At 40.8% G+C, this 23,158-nt stretch overlaps 1 protein-coding gene across 1 annotated transcript in view; it reads right to left on the bottom strand.

Annotated features, from left to right (window-relative positions):
- Positions 1-15,079: 15,079 nt before the first annotated feature.
- Positions 15,080-23,158, bottom strand: part of Col4a1 (Collagen type IV alpha 1) — a 293,149-nt gene continuing 285,070 nt past the window's right edge. The window contains exons 29-31 of the mRNA XM_071597882.1: positions 20,251-20,422; positions 19,365-19,479; positions 15,080-17,472 (exon numbers count right to left, since the gene is read on the bottom strand). Of these exons, the coding sequence (XP_071453983.1) occupies positions 17,212-17,472; positions 19,365-19,479; positions 20,251-20,422 (548 nt within the window). The 3' untranslated portion in view covers positions 15,080-17,211. The remainder of the gene's footprint in view (positions 17,473-19,364; positions 19,480-20,250; positions 20,423-23,158) is intronic.

The following is a 23,158-nucleotide window of genomic DNA, read 5'->3' as shown; positions in this document are numbered from 1 at the left end:
TGGAATACGCTATCGAAAATCCCGAAAAATATTTAAATTAAGATGTTTTCTTCATTAATTTGGGTTATGGGAGTTTCACGCATTTATAATAATCCAGGACTCCCCCGCTCTAGGTAATCCCATAAGGCCGCAATGTATGTACATTCTCCCATTTTAAACTGAAATCTCTCAAAGGCGGAAGTCTGTGAAATCCGGAAATTCGTGTATCGTTCCATATACTGATCCCATAATTCTCAAGTGATCCCCTTTGAAACTGCAAGACGGAAGTGTGGGAAGCATTCCCGGCAGCATTTCTCGCACGAGTGCGCTGCGGGCGCATCAGTGAAACGAGGAAATGGAATTCCATATGAAAATATATTTTTGGGTAATCTGATTCGGAATCGGTCTTCCTTTCAACCATATTCATCCGAAATGTTTTATTATTTTAGTAAATTGGTTAGTTTTCATTTTGTTCACCTTCCACAAATATATTCATGTCAGTTGTATTAATTAGCGTTTCAAGATAGGAAGCATCTATAGTAGTAGTAGTTACTAGGGGAGGTGACCTACGGCGGAGGTCATTTGCGCCATTAGAGGTGGATGGGAAAGGATGAAGTGTGGAGAGAAACCCGGCGTCGGCATTAGCCTACTACTCTTAACGAAAGGCGCCCAAGGGTCCGCAGTTTAACGTACCATCCGACGGACGGACGACGTACTCACTCAAAGTGCTCTCCACAAAGCACCTCAAGTAGAGATGCCGCTGAAAAAGATCTTCCGTCTCCAGGATTAGTCTACTCCAAATGAAATGCGCCCAAGGATCCGCAGCTTAACGTCCCATCCGACGGACACTCTCTCACTTCAACTGCTCTCCAGAAAGCACCTCAATTTGGGATAACGCTGAAAACTATCTGCCGTCTCCCGGCACGTTTCTCTGGAGCATTTCGTTTTATAGAAGTTTAATCTCCATTTGAATGGCACCAATAACTCGGTTCGGGGTAACTCACAGGGTCAAAGGTAAAGCACGAAAATGGTGCTTTACCTTTGACCCTGTGAGCCACAAACTCTTCATGCAAAACTGATGATATCATGTTTAATTCCTCTGGATTAAATCATGCGAGAAATATTTCTCAACCTTTGCAATCCTTTCGGCCACCTGCGCACCAGCAGGGAGGGCGGCATGCTATATAAGCATAGATAGCGAAAGCTAAGTGAATGCACCAACGCCGCTCAATTACGTACGATGGCGCTGCTTCCACGGAACATCGGCAAACGAACAAGAACTCTTTTGCACGGAGGGAGGGAAGGAACAAGAATGTAATTAACTTTAGTCGGTTACTCGGCCACGTGCTCACTCTTACTACCGCTGTTCAGTGGGTCGTCTTGAGGATGGGGGTAGAGGGGTTCAACGGCATCGGGAGGGAACGGCGGGGGGAGACAGGATGAACATGAGGAGGAGAGAGACACCAATCACACGGCTTGGTTATTGATTCCGAAAGTCTCTCTTGCTTGATGGGCGGAAGGAAGATGAATGGAAGTTTCGTCGGATCTTCTCCAGACGCGGTGGATGCTGGGGCCGGCAGGAAAGGAGATTGGCTCCTTGAAGGAAGAGTAGAAGGGGGCGGAAGGAGAGGAGGGGTGTGGGAGTGAAAGGGGAAGCCCACAGGATTAAGGGGGGGATGAGGCGGGAGGGTCAGATTGGATATGGGGCAGGGAATTAATTACAGGGGTTCATTTCGAGACTGGAACGGGGGAAAGGGGGGGGGTGGCCCTCAAGGTGTGTGCGCGCCGGGGAAGAAATAGGGAGGGGTGCGCGAGGGGGTGCTTCTGGGGGTCGGAGGAGATCTCGGACGTGGACGAGGGAGGCGGCGGCCGAAAGAGGGGGCAGGGGGTGGGGATTAATGGAATGAGGCGAATGAATTAAAACGGCCGACGAATGGCGAAATCAGGAATTTCGACTGAATGGGGATCACAGGGAGTTGTGGGAAGGAGTCGGGAGGGCGGAAAAGGAGCGAAGATGATAAAGGGAACACGAGGAATGCCCGAGGGGAAGTTCTCGCATTTCGTGGGAAATGCGTTGCCGCGAGTAACAGGGCGCGTCGCATTGTAGGGTCAGTCTGCGTGGAACATTTCAAAATCCACTAAGAAATATGTATTTATCGCGAATCTCCGCTCGTGGGCGTTCTTTCTTTCAACTCCCCATTCAAATCGGAGAGAACAGAATTATTTCACCGCTACGTAAAAACATTCGCTCGTAACTGAAGACCGCTCGTGACTGAGGATCGTCACCGCTCACTTCCCCCAAGGGCAGTCAATTCCTGGAGAAGGGAGGATAATAGGGCGGAAAGCGATGGCACAAGTGCTATGAAACCAAACGAATAAGGGACGAAATCAGTCCGTTCTCCGACACGAAACTCTTTACTGGATGGCGATTTCGTGATTTAAAGCGTCCCACACAAATGAATAGGAATAAGGCTAAATAATCAGTCACTCTGAACTAATCCAACTCTAAACTTAAAAAACCCCTTATAGGATATTGCTTAAAACAGCCGATGAGTTTGAAGGACGGTGATGTAGGAGTAGGTATTCATCCGTTATGTAGTCCCAGAAGTATGGAGGTAAATGACGTCCATTGTTGACGCACTTCTCAATAAATGCATCTACTCTTTGAGACAAAAGAAATCAGACATGATACTTGACGACGGATGACTTTTTACAAAAAAAGTATAGGCACGGGCAAGATTCCCGAGAAGTAAAACGTCTTTATCTATGTGCATCATACCCGGCAATCCCTGTTTTAAATGATCGATGCATCTTAAAAAACCTTCACTCGATGAGGGCCTTTGAGAAACCAAAGCATCGGTGGGGTCAAGTCGAGGGGTGATGGATGAAGCCGGGGATCACTCCGCTTGATCGACCGGAATAATTTAATCGCCGAGCTCACGGCTGGACCAAACTTAAGTGTTGAGCAGAGCGCAGGCCTCCGTTGATTACACGAGGAGCTGTCCTCAAATTACGAAAGGCATTCCGGGGCGGGGGGACGGAGGATGCGCCATTTCATCTTGTTTCCTTCTGGAGAGGGGAGGAGTTAACGAGTTACCTCACGTAAGATTTGTTATTGTATTACCTCAGCCATTGTTTGTGAAGAAAGTTAATTATCCTCGATCGCCAGAGAAGGCATTGCTCACATGATCACATTACTCAACTGCCTATTCAGAATTACATTTGCACAGAAGATTTTCTTAGCCTTTTAAAAAGAGTTCATAAATGTTTGTTATATTTCACTGCGCGTAGGTATTCCAAAGGCGCACAAAATGTTTAAAAAGGTTGACACCCGCAACAGTAGCAGTAGTTACTAGGGGAGGCAACCGACAGCATTAGCACGACCGATTGCATTTACGCCATTAGGGGTGGATGGGAAAGGATGAAGTGTGGAGAGAAACCCGGCGTCGGCATTAGCCTACTACTCTTAACGAAAGGCACCCAAGGGTCCGCAGTTTAACGTCCCATCCGACGGACGGACGGCGTACTCACTCAAAGTGCTCTCCACAAAGCACCTCAAGTAGGGATGACACCGAAAAAGATCTTCCGTCTCCAGGATTAGAACCTGAGTCCTCTCAGAGGAAAACCAGTACGCCAGCTACCGCACCATCCCTTGACACTCGTGGGAAAGTACATTTTATCATTACAAACCTGTAAATCAAGTGCTCAATGGGTAAGCGAGGTGAAAATGTTTTCATCAAGCCTGTATGTGCTTTATTTGGAAAAGGTTGCATATGGTAACAGTGATAATTCCCACGGCCAAAGGTCAACCTCCTTGTGCGATCGCTTGGTCATTCCCGCAGTCCATTATGAAGCACTTACTTTCCGGAGGGCACCCGCGGCCTTCACAAGAGGCCCAGACTGCTTGCACCGGGTACATCATCCCCCCGGCTTCCGAATCATTTTGACCCCTCTTCACCCTTGAATGAACTGAACGTGGGCCAAGGAACACTACTTACACTTCCGGATCCTGGCGAGCGTGAAGTCGTCTCGGACGCCAGCCTTCGACCGAGACGTCATACGTGTAAGAGTATCGTGTACACACTCGTTACATATAAGGCACACACGAGAGCATCTTTCCTCGTGCCTCACCATCGAACAACACATCTTTGGGGATGATGTGCTTTATTGGCCTCATTGTACTTCGGCAAGAAAAATCATGCAAATAAATTTATAGAGATTAAGTGCGGAACAGATTGATTTAAAATGTCGTTTCCCACGAACGTGAAGGAATCAGAATAACAATATCTGGCCGCGTTAGGGGTAAATATATTGTGGTCAAAATTAGTCTGGTGTGTAATGACAGTCTGCCAAACACCCTATCGGTGGTTTCCCAGTACCATGTAATACTACGTGGCATTTCGGATGGAATAATCTATCGGGGTCCGCCTCGCGACGGAATCCCTTGACTCCCCAGTGTTAACCTTTCTTTCCTCTGTCTTGAAAGAGCTTTCCTCTTTCTTGAAAATCTCGTTACATTTGTTTTGATTAAATTATTTCTCATGAGAATGAAAGTTAATTCAATTTAAGAAAAAGTCTTTCCATTTTATTTGTACCATTTCCTCCGAACATAGTTGAAAAGCACGGGTGACGATGACCCCCCGTGCCTCTCCCCTCTTCCCTACACTGCCCATACACTTCCCTCAATTCGCCGCTCGCAACTCAGCAGACTAAGACGTGCACATATCTGCAATTTGCCTCCTACCCCTCCAATCTACTCCTATTTTCTAAAATACTTTCGTTAATTTTACCCTATTCACTCTATGGAACTCCTCCTCGATATCTACGAAGCGAGCAAATGCTACTTAATTGTGCTTTATGTTCCTTTCTTTTAGGGATCTCATGACTACTATGGCATCACGCGTACCTCTCTCTTGCCTGCACTCAAACTGATCTTTTCCTTTGTGATAATTTACTCTCCCCCATACATTCTTTTCATTAATTATTCTAAGAACTATGTTTTCTGCACGTCAAATCAGACTTATGCCTATATATTTTTCTACTCCCTTCTGGTACTACTTTTTTCATTACGATTAATGGTCCTACATTCCATTCACTCATCTACTATCTTCCCTCTTTCTTCCTCCTGGATATTTAGATAGATATTCTGGCACCCTGCAGGTCACTCCTAGGGTGTGGCAGGGGGTTTATACACACCAGACTAATTTTGACCTGAATATGACCCTACTGCAGTCGGATAATGTTATTCTGATCGCTTATCGTTCGTGGCAAAATTGTCATCTTAAATCTATCTGTTCTACACTTAATCTCTCGTATTTTATTGGCACGATCTCTCCTACCGTAGTATGATGGGAGTAATGATACATTTTAAACATCACTACTAAAGAGACCTTCCGATTTATGCAAGAGCTTCAATCTGTAACTTAACCTTCGCTCCGTGAGTGATTCCCAGCCTAGCTCCTCTAACATTTTGGATACGCTACTAAGTTTATCATAACAATGTTGTACAAATCTAGCACCTCTACGCTGCACGCAATGCAATTTGGCAATTGATCCAACTTCGTGAGATTCGCATATACTTACAGCATATTCTAAATGAGGCCTGACAAACAACAGATAACATTTCTCTTTGACCTTTTCATCATACTTACCAAGAACTCTGCCGATAAATCCTGATTTTTTGTAAGCTTGTCCACACATTTCCCGTATGTGTTTCACCGAGGAGTGGTCGTGAGTGAGGATAATTTCTAAGTATTTAATCATGTCTAAACATACCATTTCGGTGTTGCCGATGAAAGTAGGAATAAAAGAAGTCCGAAAGCACTTCCCTGGGGCACACCTGAAGTAACTTCTTCTACATTTGAGCTCATTCCATCTATGACTAATCTTTGTATTCGACCATTCAAAAAGTCCTTAATTCAACCCCGGATATTTAGGCCTTCTTAAAATCTAGAAAATTGTGTCCACTGGAACATTGGTCTCCGCCGAAGTAAAAATATCATGAACAAAAAGTGCAAGTAGTGTCTCAAAAGGTTCTACATTTTGGAAACCGAGCTGATTTTTTCGTTAATAACTCCTGATTATCTAGGCGTCTCACGATCGAAATAGCAACTATTTGTTCCATAACTTTGCACAAAATGGATGTGAGGTAAACAGGTCTGTAATTCCTCGGCTCCTCCTTGTCACCTTTTTCAAACATTAGATCGCGAGCAGCGTAGAGGAACTAGATTTGTAAAACGTTGTTATGATTAACTTAGTAGTGTATCCAAATATTAGAGCAGCTAGGCTGGGAATCATTTTACAGTGCGAAGGTTAAATTAGAGCTTGAAGTCTTTGCATAAATTGGATTGTCTCTTTTGCGGTAATGTTGAAAATGTACCTCCATCGTACTATGGTAGGAAAGAATATGCCAATAAAATTAGAGATATTAGGTTTAGAACAGATAGTTTTAAGATGCAATTTCTTCCACGAGCGATATGGGACCAGAATATCATTATCCGACCGCAGTAGAATCGTATTCGGGTAAAAATAGTTTAGTATATATTCACGCCCTACCACACACCCCTGCAGAGAACATAAATAAATAAAAAATAAATTTACCTCTTACCTAATAATTTCATATCTCTTTTTTACTCTGTTTTAACTCTGTAACTCTATATCTACATCTTGTGACGATTGCAATAAACCCAGCATCTTACAGATCCGATTGTCTAATATTACCATTCTTGTAATGGATTTCCGATGCAAGCTATTTTATGCTTGGGTTTTTATTTTCATGGCATTCATTGACAATATATCAAATTAAAATGGTAGAAGTAACTTTGTAATTCCACATACACTTTATTAAAAACACGACCTAGGTCTCGACGCTGGGCGTCATCATCTGGTAGTTGTTCTTACAGAATGGCAACTTTGTTTAGTTGGTCTGTCCCTGTACTAGTAGGACTTTGCCGATCAAAAACATTTATTGCCGGAATTGATAAATTCGCATAAAATTCTTCGAACTAGCACCCTTGTGCGTCCACCCCCCGCCGCCAGCGAGTTCTCCACGCTTCTTGCCGGAAGACTTTGTGAGATCAGTTTAATTCCTATTCCGAAAAAGGTAAAGGCTACATCATGTGAGGAATACAGGACGATAAGTTTGATATCACACGCAGCTAAAGTTTTTCTCAGGATCATAAATAAAAGGATAGAGAGTAGGGAAAATTATTACTTAGGGGATGATCAGTTTGGGTTTAGGAAGGGGAGAGGTACGCGTGATGCCATTGCAGTTATGAGATTATTACTCCAGAGGAATATAGAATACAACCAGGAGGTATTTGCCTGTTTCGTAGATTTCGAAAAAGCGTTTGATAGAGTGAATTGGGAAAAACTAATGAATATTTTGCAAAACATAGGAATAGATTGGAGGGAAAGGAGGCTAATCCGCAACGTGTACATGTCTCAGACTGCTCAGGTGCGAGTGGGGAACGGGGAAGGAAGAGGTGTAAGGCAGGGTGGCCCATTATCACCGTTGCTTTTCCACCTGTTTGTAGGGGAAATGATTAAAGAGGCACGGGAAGAACTAGAGGTAGGAATGAAAGTGGGTGGAGAATTCGTAAAATCAGTTAGGTTCGCGGATGACCAAGCTTGAGTTTGTCAGTCAGCCAAGCGGTTGCAAGCATTGCTGAGTGAATTGGAAATCCAGTGCGACAGGTATGGGATGAGAATCAATATTAATAAAACAAAGGTAATGCGAAAGAAAGAAAAAGGCTAAGCTTAACATTAAAGTAGGAGGGCAAAAACTAGAGCAGGTAGAACAGTTTACGTATCTCGGTAGTGTTTTGGACCAACAGGGTCAAAGTAGTAGGGACGTAAGGAGAAGAATTGCGCTAGGCAAAGAGGCTTTCGTAAGGAGGAGGCCTAATAATATGTGATATCAAACTTATCGTCCTGTCTAATAATATGTGATACCAAACTTATCGTCCTATAGTCCTCACATGATGTAGCCTTTACCTTTCTCGGAATAGGAATTAAACTGATCTCACAAAGTCTTCCGGCCAAATTCCTTCCTCATAAATACTACGGATCAGCCCATATAGCTTCTTCCTCCCACATTTTCCTAAACATTTCAATAGTTCAGCGGGAATGTTATACACCCCCACGGCCTTATTTAGTTTCATCTCCCTTAATGCCCTTTCTATCTCATTGTCTAGTATGCCTGGACCTAAGCTGTCTTCCTCTACGTCATTTTCTTTTTCAATGTCTAACTTTGTTGGTCTAAGTTCTTAGCCCACTACGTCAGTGCTTGCTGTAGAGTAGTATGTTGGGTTGTGTTTTGTTAGGAGTAACAAAATATGTATTTGGTAGTTATGTCCATCCAAAATCTACCTTAACCGGTAGATTACCTAATAATAAAAATAATGTAGTTATCTCTAGTTGGAGATCCATTTTGGACCAGCTTGCTTTTGTAACATTTCAATTGAAAGAGTTTTCCCGTACCTATAATTGTAATATAAAAAGCGAGAAATAAGAGGTTGTGAACTAACTCTCTTCCGTGTAATAGTGTTTTTACTTTTTGTCGTCATCCTCATAGCCCAGCACAAATATCATAGCTTAAATAATTTTTCTATACCTACAGCGAATAAAGTGTTTTTACTCCGCAGCAATTGGTATCTTTTGGTAGCTTCATCCGGACAAGATTAATTCACATACTATATATGCATATCCTACGAGAGTAATCACCTGTTTTCTGCAAATAAATTTTAAACATTCTATTATGCAGCCAATCTCACTGTATTTAGGCCAATCTCTAAGCAGCACATTCAAATGTTTCTTCTAGCTCAGGCAAGTGTTAAATAATGACCATTATATCGTTCTTTGTGTATTCCTGAAATTCACCTTGCCAGTAACCTTTTACAATTAGAGCTATGGTGTAGCTGCTACAATTACATTAAAGAGCGTGACACATTATGTCATGTTCTAAGCAATGCAAGCATTTCAACATGATACTAGCCCATTGCGAAATTCTGAATATAAGATAAGAGGACTGTGATGTGATCTTATAGCCAATCTGTGCATTTTCCTTGTGCGCAAGAGGTGCTTATCGTAAAGGCTTTTTGAATTCAGGAAAGTTGGCTGACGAGGAGCGATGGAGGCTCACGGGGGAGTGAAACGATTATGCCCTCGTTTGCCAGAATGAAAATTAACTCATTTCGCCGGAGAAACTTTTGATGCCTAAAGCAGGTTTAAGTTAAAAATATTCCCTCAGTGCGGTTCAAAAGGTTGCGTCCGATTTTTATGTACGTCGTGTGTGTTCCGATAATTATAAATACGAGTACTTTATGCATTATATAATTATTTCCATGGAGAAATTTTTAGAATAATTTTCCTGGTAATTAACTTGCGTAGTTAGACGTGAAAGCGTATTTAAATACATCTAAAAAATTATTAATTTTAATCTCCGTCTCTCGTTCATGTGATAAACAAGGGATTTTGCCACGGTTTCCTTTTTATAAACAGATGTCAATACTCATTTCTTTACTGTAGTCACTTGAGCGAATTTGGGGAATTGGAGGAGCGAAACCCCTTGCATGTTGGGAACATGTACTAAAGCGTCAACGGCCAAAATAAAACAGAAACGCAAAACCGCCGTATAAAGGAGTATGCAATGGAATCCTTACAGAGCTACATCAATCGCGACAGCCTATTATTCTGTATCGACGAACCGAAAGCCTGACTTTTACATTATTCCATATTGAATATCATCTATTTTGTATATAACCTGTTTTATATATTTGCATCACCGTATAATTGGCTACGGTTTTTTAAGGGGAAATAATGAGGGATCCCAACGCAATCTCTGCCCTGCCTTCAGTGCTTAATTGCAGTTTTTCCTGCCCGGCACCGCGCCTGTCCACAAGACCGTAAGGTTCGAGCTTCTGTTCTTTCCTCCTTTTGTTACCCCGCTTCTCTGATCCGTGAAAATATAAATTGGGTTGCGACTTTGGGGTGAGCGGTGGGGTTTCAAAGGGAATGGGAGCCGGGGGTGGGGTGCGGTCGTGTCGGGGGGGGGGGGGGCGCTGCAAGGCGACCGCAGAAATGTTTGGAGTGGCGATCTTCTCGGAAATTATACGCCTCCTAGGCACGGGGAGGGGTGTAGGGTGGGGTATCCGACTGGCCGTCCCCTTGGTCCTTGAGCCCCTCCCACTCACTCCGGCCCTTCCGGGACGCCGGCCTTCCCCTGGTCCTCCCGCGGCGCCAGGGTACGCTGTCGCCCCAGGATGAGGGAGCGAGCGGCAGGGTCCTTTTGATTACTGCCGTAAGGAGAAGTGGGAGGGCGAGCTACATTTCCTTACATAAGTAAAGGAATGGATGCTTTTCTGTTCTTCGAGCAAACTGCTCTTCAAAAGCGAAACCGCCACACATACATACATTTCTCCAGGTCAGGAGTCGACTCACTCGTAAGCCACCTACCTCTCGCAATCTGGTCGTTATAATAACAGCGTGCTATCTCTGAACTGTAATGCCCTCTTTAGAGGCCATGGCATCGCAGTGGTCAGGAATTGAATCGCAAACGCATTCCATCTCGAGAAAGGAGACGATCAAAATATTTTCGGAGTATATTTGGTGGAAGGGAGAGCGATGAATCCAATCATGACTGATGTGAGCCGGCTTCATCTTTTTGCTGTTCCCGATGCGGTCTTCCCCTGCCTCAGTCTGAATGAGGAGAAGGCGAGCGAAGTAGCGGGTCCTAAGTTTTACTAGTCCCCTGGAGTCCTTTTTGCATGATCAACCACCGACTGGATTTCCTATAAAAAAAGGTTTCAGGTTGCCGTGAATCCCCTTCAATCCTCGCCCCCGAGTCACCCTCCTCCTTCCCAAAAACCTTTTAGATAAGGACAGTAACTACGTTTATTTTATTCGTAAATTAAAGTACCACAAAGTTACTCTTGAAAAACAAGAGTTTGAATTTCGCTGTGCGGTGAAGGAGTCCATCCTCCGATCTGAAATGCACAAGTCACAGAGTTGGTTTCGCTGGGATTATCTGCAGGCACCATTAGCCCACCTGAGCCTTCGACACTCGGCAGTCGGCAGACGAACGTCCCCACTCAATCAAGAGAGTAACCCTTTGAGTTGACGCTCACAGTGACTATGCAGGATACTTCACAGTGATGATGTAAACATTTCATGCTTGAAATATAAAAATTAGAAGATAAAATTCAAACTGATCTTAAGGTAGATGGTGTTGGAAGAAGGAAGGTGAGTAGATCCTATAAGTTAGAGATTAAAAGCATACAATATAAAGGTAAATGAAAGGGAAAATAGAATGAATTGCAACAGGGGAGAATATAAAGAAAATTGTATACACGGTTTTGGGAAGAAAACCATGCTATGGAATAAAGTATAAATGATGAGTTCTAAAGGTCATTAGGGTTTTGGGAATAGGATTCACGGTGTTTCTCAGAGATATTGAAACATTTCAGAAGCACAGAAAAGTAGATGACCTTTATACCGCAGTGAAAATAATGTTAAAAGACGAAATAGAAAGAAAAATTCCACTATAAAATTTGCCAAGTAGAAAAATAAAATGAGGAGTGAAGAAGAAATCACGAAAAAGAAGATACATGCAGGGGTTATACGAGGAAACATCTATGTTGACTTATATTATGTCCCATTAGACGAATTGTAATTTAAAATACCTTTTAAGCAATAAGGCGCATAATATTTTTTTCCTTTGCTGAACTTGTACGTCGCCCCATTTTTGTACACACTCCCTCTGCTTTCCTTTCTTTTTCATCCTCGTGCGAATGCTTCGTCTTAATGGCATGTTTTTACGTTTGGGCATTCATGTATTTAATATAGCCACTCCAGACGAGAACATTGTTTTATCTCATATCTTTTCCATTCGCTTATTGCCCCCCTCATCTCCATTCAAACAAACCAGCCAAGCCAAATTTTTTTTGTTTTTTGTTGAAATAATAACAATGGTAACGTTTGCGCTAGTAAGGAGCACTCCGTTGGATCGGAATGGAGCTCTCTGTTCTTCCTTTTCTCTCCCAATTCTTCGGAGGAATTCCCGTAATGAGAGGGCTCTTCTATATGCATGAATTTTTTGTATGCATAAATATATGTATGTACACACACACACGCACGCACACACACATATATATACACACACTCACACACACACACACACACACACACACATATATATATATATATATATATATATATATATATATATATATATATATATAATTGGCTGACACAACATAACACAAATAGAAAAGAACAGACACATATAAAAGAACACTTACACGGTAAATTGTTCGAGCTTTCGGCCCTCTCAGGGGCCTTCTTCAAGAGAGACAGTCTCTCTTGAAGAAGGCCCCTGAGAGGGCCGAAAGCTCGAACAATTTACCGTGTAAGTGTTCTTTTATATGTGTCTGTTCTTTTCTATTTGTGTTATGTTGTGTCAGCCAATTATTGTGCCGCTCGTATGAGTTTTTCCGTACAATCGTTATATATATATATATATATATATATATATATATATATATATATATATATATATATATATATATATATATATATATATATATATATATATGTGTGTGTGTGTATGGGTCGCGGTTTTTTATGGTATATATATATTATATATATATATATAATATATATACCATAAAAAACCGCGACCCATACACACACACACACACACATATATACATATATATATATACTCATATATACAGAAACAGATATAAGGAAAAGGGATAGGAACACATATAAAGGACGAACACAATAGAGGTGGGGAAGGCGGAATCGAACGGATCACTAGAGTAAAAATATTTCCTCAACCGGGACTCGAACACCGGATCTTTCCACTTGCCGGGCGGATGCTCTTAACCACTTGAGCTATCGAGGATAGTCAATTTACCCTGAGATCCGTGGGTCTAATATGTCGCCAAGCGCCCCGATTCTTTCAGCCAAGAGATGGCGTTCGGCAACGATTCTCTAAAAAAAACGGTCGTTTACCAGTGGCACGAGCGGTTCAGAAGTGGTCGTGAGTCAATCGAAGATGATGAACGCAGTGGCAGACCATCGACATCGAAAGTCGGTGAAAAAATTGATAAAGTAAAAGAAATGTTGGTCAATAACCGCAAATTAACCATCAGAGAAATAGCGGAGGACTTGAACATTGCCTATGGATCCGCCCAAGACATTGTGGTTAATGATTTGGGTTTCCGTCGTGTAGCAGCAAAGTTGGTGCCAAAAGACCTCAATTTCATGCAAAAAAGAGACCGTGTTGACGTCGCAAAATACATGATTTGCGAGGCTGAATCCGATCCCACATTCATCAAAAGGATCATTACTGGAGACGAGACGTGGGTTTATGAGTACGACACGCAATCCAGACATCAGGCAAGTGAATGGCGTTCACCAAATGAGCCGAGACCAAAAAAACCACGTCGTTTTCAGTCAAAAAAGAAGGCAATGCTGGCGGTTTTCATGGATTACAACGGTGTAGTGCATCATGAATTTTTGCCAGAAGGCCAGACAGTAAACAAAGAGTATTATTTGGGCGTTATGAGACGTTTGCGTGAAGCAATTCGCCGAAAGAGACCAGAAATGTGGGCAGAAAACTCGTGGATTTTGCACCATGATAACGCACCGTCGCACAGTGCTATCATTATTCGTAATTTTTTGACGAAAAATGCAACAAATACCATCCAACAGCCACCGAATTCACCTGATTTGGCTCCCTGTGACTTCTTTCTGTTCAATCGAGTTAAAAAACCATTACGGGGAACGCGTTTTAGCAGCCGAGAGGAAGTAATGGAAAAATCGCAGGAAGCACTGATGGACATACCGAAAACCGAATATAAAAAATGTTTCGAGGATTGGATCAAGCGCTGGCATAAGTGTGTTGCAGTCGATGGGGATTACTTTGAAGGGGACAATATAGATTTAGATGAATAAACTTGTATTTTTAATTTTCTGAATAAATTCCGGGAAATTTTTGATCAAGGTAGTATATATGTATATATATACACTTAAAATATACGATAGTTATGTTCTCCTTCGGTTCCACCCTGGAAATTGCCAAGTCCCTTCTCCTGTCGCTCCATTGCCCATTCGTGGCACCCGCCACGCACCGGCTGAATAACTCCGCCAGCACCTTGCCGTTCGGTATGCGGGTTACGGGATCCCGCCCAGGCCTGGTTATTATTGCTTTGGTGAAGTCGCCCGGTCACTTCTCCAGCGGTGATTTTGGCTCGCAGGAGTCCCTCGTCCAAGGCGATCTTATTAGGGGGGTCGAGGGGGGGCTACACAGGTAGTAAGTTGGTAGGGTCTTCGTGCTCGAGGAAGGCTCTTTCAGAGGCCCACTGCCTCGGGGAGTACCGCGCACCGAGGATTGGTGTCCCCACATATGCACCCGAACGCCTTTCCCTTGCTCGCCTCGTATGGAACCTCCCGAGCACCCTGTTGTGACTCTGCCTTACTCAGGTACACACGGGAGGGAAAAGCCTTCAGCGACGATTCCGGATGCTTTAACAGCAGCCTCGCCGACCCGACCCGCCATCCCCGACAGCGACGCAATGTCCATCGCAAAGCCTAACTCGATGGACCACGACAGCTGGTCGGGGGTGCATCTCGCGACGGTGGGGGCACCTCCACGGCTCAGAGCACGTCATTCGGGGGCGTATTCTGATCAGTCTGTCCCACGACGGAAAGATACACTGCGGAATGAGGAATCAACACAGCTTAAAGAGGTGTTTTGGACAAGCGTTGACGACTTTCTGGGATTCGGCGAGGAATAAGCGTGGATATACTTGTAGTTGCTAATGATATAACGAGATAATTCAATTTTTTCCGTATTTAGCGTTAGCATCAAAATAATTTGATCTTTTCTATCTAATCCAAGTATTTTTCGTGAATTCTGGCTTGAAAAACCACAGTGCGTCTTACGCGCCAGCGCCATCGTCTCATAGGCCGGGAAATACGATAACTATGGCAAATGCCAAAGTTTCATGAAAATATGTTTTAACTATTCTTAAAAAAGCGGCAAAGTTACATAATACTGACAACCTTCATTTAAACAAACGAAAACAAAGAAACCTATACAATTATTTATTTAAAAAGACTTCAAGCAAAAACAATCATTCACACATAAAACGTGTGTTTAGTGGCTTTCTTAATTTCTATGCTATTTTAAAATATAAAATAACAAATGGCATTTGGGTAACATGCTGGTGATGAGTGCCTCAGAAATGTGAACACTGAGTTGTAACAATTGAGTTATTAATTTATGATTATATTGATGCCCACTTTACATACATAAATATGTTTACAAAACTTTCATTGCAAAGATCAAAATAAAATGAACACTTATTGTAGTCACATATAATTAAATGGCAGTGTATGAAGCAAAGGAATTCATTAGAAGCTTTTTTTTAACTTATGTAGGTCCGATTACAGAACCTGTAAGCATGTACAACACAGTTGGAAAAAATTCAGCAGCAGTAAATACATTTTCCCAAAAAAAAAGAAATGTACACCAAATTTAAATAAGGCACTTTACAAATAGCCTGAAGTAATATCCTTCATTTCAACAACTTTTTTGGGAATTCGACAAACATTCAAGAAATCTAAAGACATTCAAATCAAAAGATATTCAAAAATGCATGAAATAATGTTGACATGTTCCACACGCCTGAAGTAAGAGTGTGCCTATGGATATGAAGGTGGCAGGCGAACACATTGGTTTCACCTTGCAGGTTACATTACCGATGCACAATTAAACAGTTACTGGTTTAGATATTACCAGCAGACTAGATCTTAAAACGTTTCTAACTCCATTGAAATGTTTAAATTTTGATTGACTGAAAGGCAGACGCATCATAAAGCAGACAACCAAACACCCACTTGACTTTTGTCCTTAGAACTTTTATAAAATATTGAAACCTTATTTAATTTTAAAAAAACAGAGAATTACAAAACCCAGTCAAAAATTTCCTATAGTTCATGCACCATATGGCGAATTAAAGCATTTATACAATTAAAAAAAACATAAAAAGACATAAGCACCATTTGAATTTCATCTTAATATGGAAAGAAATTTATGTTTCATGAAAACAGGAACTTCAACATTTTCACAAATTTATATTAAAAATCTGTCAACATGTTAAAAATTTCTATCTACCACTGTTACTTTTTTGAATACTAAATCATGTTTAATTTTGATTAATTAATTTGTGTGAACACATTTTTTAGCCACTGCAAATACCTAGCTGATGTAATCCAGGATGTTTTATGCCAGCATTGATACTGAGTAGCCTGTCAAAATTAATTATGTTTATACATGAAATAATCAGCTGTCCTTGCGCTAGATTTCCCATCCTGGAATCATATTCTAGTTTGTTAGCTCAAATATTCTTTACTTCCTAACTCTTCATAAAAGGAATTATACATTATTCGTGTATGTTCTAACTTTTATTTTAGCTTATGACATGCTCCTTATTTCTTATGTTCAAGACTCTATCTACTGTATGCAGCATTACTCAAAATTTTTCACCTCAAAATTACACATGGATTTCAAAAAACATGTTATCATGTTTTAAATGCCACATTTCAACATAAGCTTGTTAAACTATGCTTGGCTATTTAGATATTTTTTAATAGGAAAATGCAATTTCTCTGTTTTTCTTTTGTAAATTCAACTGAATAATTTACAAACAAAAAAAGAGTTTTAGATTTGATCCATGGATTATCAGTCTCACTCCTGATACCAAAAAAGGAATTAAACAGCACCATATTTTGCTCTGTGAACTAAGAGCAGCTCCCATTTTAACTGGACTCATCATTTTGTGAGAACTATTTCACGTGCATGAGAAACAGAATCGGTGGTCGTCCAAAACATATCTCCGTGGCAATTTGTCTCATGTCCAATGGGGAAGAGCACATCTTTTAGAAAGTAATCAACGATTGCCCCATTCAGATCACACCTCCAAGCCACTCCACATCAAACCCCACAGGGAATCGACATTGTTGGCACTCTTCCCAAGTGACCTCAGGTCACTCAAGGACTTAAAATAATGGAGTCTGTTCATCGCGACAGTTCACAACTGCACCCAAACATGAAAGAAATTCCCTCCTCTCATCTCCACTCACTTGGCCTCATATTTCATGCCCACACAGAGTCTCGTGTCTCTTGGAAATGCTTTGCAGTGAGCAAAGTGCACTTTCCTTTTATGTGTTCTTGATGCACACTTGACAGCGCGAGACCCTTGTTCGTAAGCTTCCTGCCTTGAGAGTCTGAGAAACAGGTGGTGTTCCAAACTGTGAGCCTTCTTCAATCGTCGCCAGCCAAAAACTCAGCTTATTGGCAAAATAGTGGCATGAGCCCCGAGCACCATTACATTCGATGAATGGCGTGGCCCTGAAGTCTTCAAGGCAAGAGCCAGGGCTAGCCAGGGATTGGCCACCTCCTTCGGCTCCTGCTGCTGTGTGCTGTTGGGGAGAAAAAGAACTGGTTAGATATGTGGTTTAATAAGTCCTTAGAAAATCCAAGAGGTTGCACTTTTAGTATTGGAAAAGGTTTGCATTTGGTTTGCTCTGTCAAATTTTCAGCTATATCCATCATGGTGTCCTGGTTTCATTTTCAAAGATAATTGAAGCAACAAACTTTTGTACATCTAGAAACAAAGAAATAAATAAGTTTCTTGAGTGGTGATTAAACACTTCTACTTAAAAGGCTTATAAACCAAAAGAGATCAAAGCCAAGTGGGATGATAGTTCCTGGTGCATCTGCTCCTGTGTTTGCGACCCTTTATTTTTGGGTAAATGAGTTTAAATGTGGCTGGACATCCACAAATGATTGGCCCATTGTTCAGAACGTCCAGTGGAAGTGACTCCCTCTGAAATGTTTGACAAAATCTACAATATGTTTTGGAGTAGTCACCAAATCAAAGTTAGCAAAATAGCTGAGGTCAACAGCTTATGTATCACAAGGTAGTAGAGTGTTTTCAATTTTGCATGAAAAATTGGCTTTAAAAAGCCTTGGCAAGATGGGTGCTGCATTTGCTCTGAGTGGAGTATAAACAGCAATCATGTGGTCAATTCAAAGGCCAGTTGGGCACTTTTCCACTGCAATTCTGAGGAGCTTCTGTGTCAATACACAACTAGTACGATACACAACTGTGGATGACATATGGATGCACTACTCCACTCCAGAGGCAGAGGAACAGTCAAAACAGTGGGTTTCTCATAGTGATCTGCCTCTGAGGAAGGCAAAGATGGTGTACCAGGCCAACAAAATAATGGCCATGGTTTTTTGAGATGCACGCAGAATCAGTGTTGGCATTGGCCTGCACAAGGTGCCAAGGGGATCATGACTTAATGTCCCTTCTGACTGGCAACATACTTTACTTGAAGTACTCTCCACATGACCCACCAAGTACAGATCTCTGGATAACATTAAAAATTTCACCCCATTGTAATTCTAACCCAGGGCTCCTGATTGGGAAGTCAGCACACTAGACACTTCACCAACCCATTACAGAGACAAGATTTGATTTTGATTAAGCAGGACTGTTTCAGGTTCAAACTTATTCAGGCTCACTTCATTTCAACATTAATTGCAGTTGGACAAATTTGTTTTCACCCTTACATCTTCATGAAATTACTTGAGAAATACTGTTCCTGAGCAAATCTATTGAAAAATCTACAAATTTGTATTGTTCAGACAGCTCCATTCATTATTATCACATTTGTTTCATTTTCGTTTTAATTTAGGAAAAATGCATGGCTTTGACATCCTCATTTGATATTATACATTGTGTTACTTGCATTATAATTTAGGCAAAATACTAATTGCAATAATCATGGTGGGCTTAGATTGAACATGATATGACCTAGGTAAGGGTGACGACTGGAAGTGTAATTATAAATACAGAGTGAAGTCCACAGTTGAAAGCACTTTTTTGGTGGTGAAATGAGTGAGAATGACTCTAAAGATGCCGTGAAGTGGGCGTGGATTGCTCAAATCACGGGGCTAAAACAAATTAAATAGAAATATTTGGGGGTACTGGAGAGAAAGATGACTGTAGTTTCTACAGCAGAAACACACTAAATAATTAGGAAATAATTACCTCCATCCATTAAAGGTTTATCAACCCTGAGGCTTTTCAGGAACCTACATGTTTGACAACTTGTACATACATGTCACACAGAATATGGTGCTGATGAGCAAGATTCAATAGGAATTTGGAAAGCAGTTCTCCAACAATACCTTTCAACTTTTTGTCACGAATATTGTGTCACTTGCTTATATTTTGATAAAATTGTGACAACTCAATCACCACTGAGACATTTAAACCACCCTTCAGCCAACCAAGACTTACCATCACAAAACTGTAACCTATCCAAAGACTGGACCAACCATTTGGACAGTCAGGTATGTTGAGCGACTGACTGTGGACTGCAATGACATTCGATGGCGTCTCACACACGACACACCTGTTGCAAAGAGAAGGCCCATGTAAAGTGAGTAACTTTTACAATAGTAATCAGCTTCCTCCTGTTCTTTTGTAGTTGTTGGTGGTTCCAATGATTAAATCATACAAAGAAATAGCAAGCCATAAATTCTCAAGTAAGAGGCACAAGCTAAGTTTTTCATAAAAATGTTGCGATTATTTGCTGCAGATGGAGGAGTGAGTAGAATTAAAATCTCCTTCTTTTTGGCATAATTTGAATAATATAGAGTAAAACAAAACCATGAAATAGGACCTGTAAAGGACTTTTTGTAAAAAATAAAATTTTAAATATTGCTGGGAACGAAGAGATAAAATAGAAAAGACATGCTAATGCCTGGAGCAGGAATCTATATTTTCAGGGTGCAATACATTTCAACATGAAAGTTGACAGCTACCAGAAAAATTTTCATTGAAATCTATAACTTATAAAAGACATGCTAAAACATAGCAGACTCTTGTATGAATCATTTAGAAAATGATCAACCCACAAAAAAATTACTCAAGAACCTTGGACACAGTGTTTGTATTACATGACCAATCAAATTTATAAATTTATATCCATAACCCTTGCAAAAGATTGTTTCAGTGAAATATAAAATGTTTAATGACAACTCTTTTCAAAATGATAAAAAGTAAAATAGAATGATGTGTGATAATTGCACCATTAAATGCTTTCATTGTCTGTCTGTCACTCCTCATATATATGCATATAAATTTTGATGTGAAGAGAAATACCAGTTTATTGCACACTTGCCTTGAAATGTATTGTTCAATGGCCTGTTCTTCAACTGGCATCATAGGTATTGGTGCAGTGGTTGAGAGCCAGTAAGACTTGTCATTTCTACTGGCGTAGTTGCACACATTGTTGAAGTCGCAGAAAAGGAATGGCATTGTGGAGAACCTCCTCACACAAGATCCAGCAAACCCTGTAGAGTGGAGGTATTTGTTAGCATAGGGAAAGAAAGTCATTTCCATGAAATTTGTGAGCAATCCTCTACCTAAATAGAGATACTTGCTACTCATATTCCAGAGATGGGTAAGCAGAGACATAATGGGGTTGAGGAGGCTGGTTTTTAAGATAATGATACATACTTCAGACAATCACAACACTTCAGGGTCTTCCTTAATCCCTTGAGCTAAGTCACCTAACAAATAAGCTTCTGGAATATAATTCGTCCTCAAAGGTAAAGAGATGTGCACAAGCCATGGAATGTTCAACATTGATTATTATTATCTGGCTTTCATGCAATAAAAAATGTAATACTTTATATTCCTTTGTACTGAAGACTATATCCCAACCTAGAGTTTAATTTGTGAATTCGTACACGCTTTTCTATTCCTTCCCCGGATATGTTGTGCATGAGCTCATCAGATGTGTAGGATACTTCATTTTTGTAAGAGTGTTGTTGCTGAATCAATTCTGAAAGCAGTGTTCAGATCATAGGCCTTGTTTATGCAATTTGTGAAATTCTGCCATTTTCTGCTTCTAAAGAATTTACAGTTGCCTGTATTTCTTGGATTTACTTGGAATAAGGCAAATATGATTTAAGGTTATCCTCAAACTATTCTCATTAAGTTTTGCTGTTGCCCAAGATTTTTTTTTTTTCATTTTTAGTCGCCATTCTAATGGTTTCCTTGCTGAACTCTTCTTTTGATTTTTGTCATTACTTTTTTAACTATTTGGAAAATTTGATTGAATTTTTTGTGTGTGAAGGCTGCTCTTGACTTCACTTTTATATTGTCTTGGTTTCTTATATCACTTTTTGAATAAGTATGTATCAAAACTTTGATTTTCCAAATGAAATTATTACATTTCATGTTTTTATCTCTCCCAAAGTTCATTAAATTTCTGTTTATTCAATAAATGATTATACTTGAAAAACAAGATCTAAAATGTTATTATTGGAATGAATTAATGGAATCTCTTTTCCCGAGTTAGAATTTCCTGCACTTGGGATAATTTTTCCACAAAACCAACTGAACACCAACTAATGGATTAGCCTCAATCAAAGAATTGACTTAGGTAGAGCATTTGACACCAACATATAGGACTCAAATCGTTTTTTATACATGTTTTTAAAGGAAAAAATATTCTTCATAGCATAGCTTCATGGCACAGCATAGTTTCATAGCATAGAACAGCTTCCTAGAATAACTTAATAGCATAGCAATGATTTTCATAGTTCCTCTCCCTACCATTGCCAAATGCTTGTCATCTTCACAGCTCCCCGGGAGCGGATGCGGACTAAGACCACAATTTAGTTGTTATGAAATGTAGCGTCCGTTTCAAAAAGATAAGGCAGGGGCGGCGGGACAGAAAATGGAATGCAGAAGCATTAAATGGTTTGAAAAGGAAGGAATACGAACAGGCGGTAGAGAAAATCATGGAGGATGGTAAAGATCTTAGTACTATCAAAGAAAAATGGGAAAGAATCAAGAAAGGGTTGTCTAAAGCCGCAAAAGACACTATTGGAACCGTTAACACTAAAAGGACTAGGAAACCATGGATCACGGATGAGATGATTACAAAGATGGATGAGCGGCAAAAATGGAAGAATGTAAATACAGAGTTAGGCAAAACAAAGTACAAAGAATTAAACAATAAATTGAGGTGGGCAACAAATAAAGCAAAAGAAGCATGGTGGATTACGCAGTGCGAGGATATGGAAAGTCTGCAGAAGAAGGGTGAAATCGGTGCGATGTACAGCAAAGTTAAATCGTTATCGGGAAGTAAGAAAGGGAGATCAACGATAGCAGTTAGAGATAAGGCAGGTAAGGTAATAGTTGACGCAGGAAAGATCCAAGAGAGATGGAAGGAGTATATAGAAGAACTGTATAGTAAAGAACTCAGACCAACAAAGTTAGACATTGAAAAAGAAAATGACGTAGAGGAAGACAGCTTAGGTCCAGGCATACTAGACAATGAGATAGAAAGGGCATTAAGGGAGATGAAACTAAATAAGTCCGTGGGGGTGGATAACATTCCCGTGGAACTTTTAAAATGCTTAGGAAAGTGTGGGAGGAAGAGGCTATATGGGCTGATCCGTAGTATTTATGAGGAGGGAATCTGGCCGGAAGACTTTGTGAGATCGGTTTTAGTTCCTACTCCGAAAAAGGTAAAGGCCACGTCATTTGAGGACTACAGGACAATAAGTTTGATATCTCACGCAGCTAAAGTTGTTCTTAGGATCATAAACAATAGGATAGAGATTAGGGAAAATGATTACTTAAGGGATGATCAGTTTGGGTTTAGGAAGGGGAGAGGTACGCGTGATGCCATTGCAGTAATGAGATTATTAATCAAGAGGAATATAGAACACAACCAGGAGGTATTTGCCTGTTTCGTAGATTTCGAAAAAGCGTTTGATAGAGTGAATTGGGAAATACTAATGAGTATATTGCAGAAAATAGGAATAGATTGGAGGGAAAGGAGGCTAATCCGCAACCTGTACATGACTCAGACTGCTCAGGTGCGAGTGGGGAACGGGGAGTCCAGTTGGGCAGTGTTAGGAAGAGGTGTAAGGCAGGGTTGCCCATTATCACCATTGCTGTTCAACCTGTATGCACAGGAAATGATTAAAGAGGCATGGGAAGAACTGGAGGTAGGAATGAAGGTGGGCGGGGAATTCGTAAAATCAGTTAGGTTCGCTGATGACCAAGCT

Source organism: Hetaerina americana, unplaced genomic scaffold (genome assembly GCF_022747635.1).
Source record: "Hetaerina americana unplaced genomic scaffold, ioHetAmer1.1.p SCAF_9, whole genome shotgun sequence".
Taxonomy (NCBI): domain Eukaryota; kingdom Metazoa; phylum Arthropoda; class Insecta; order Odonata; family Calopterygidae; genus Hetaerina; species Hetaerina americana.
Note: the sequence above shows the minus strand (reverse complement) of the source record. Positions and strands in the feature narration are given on the sequence as shown.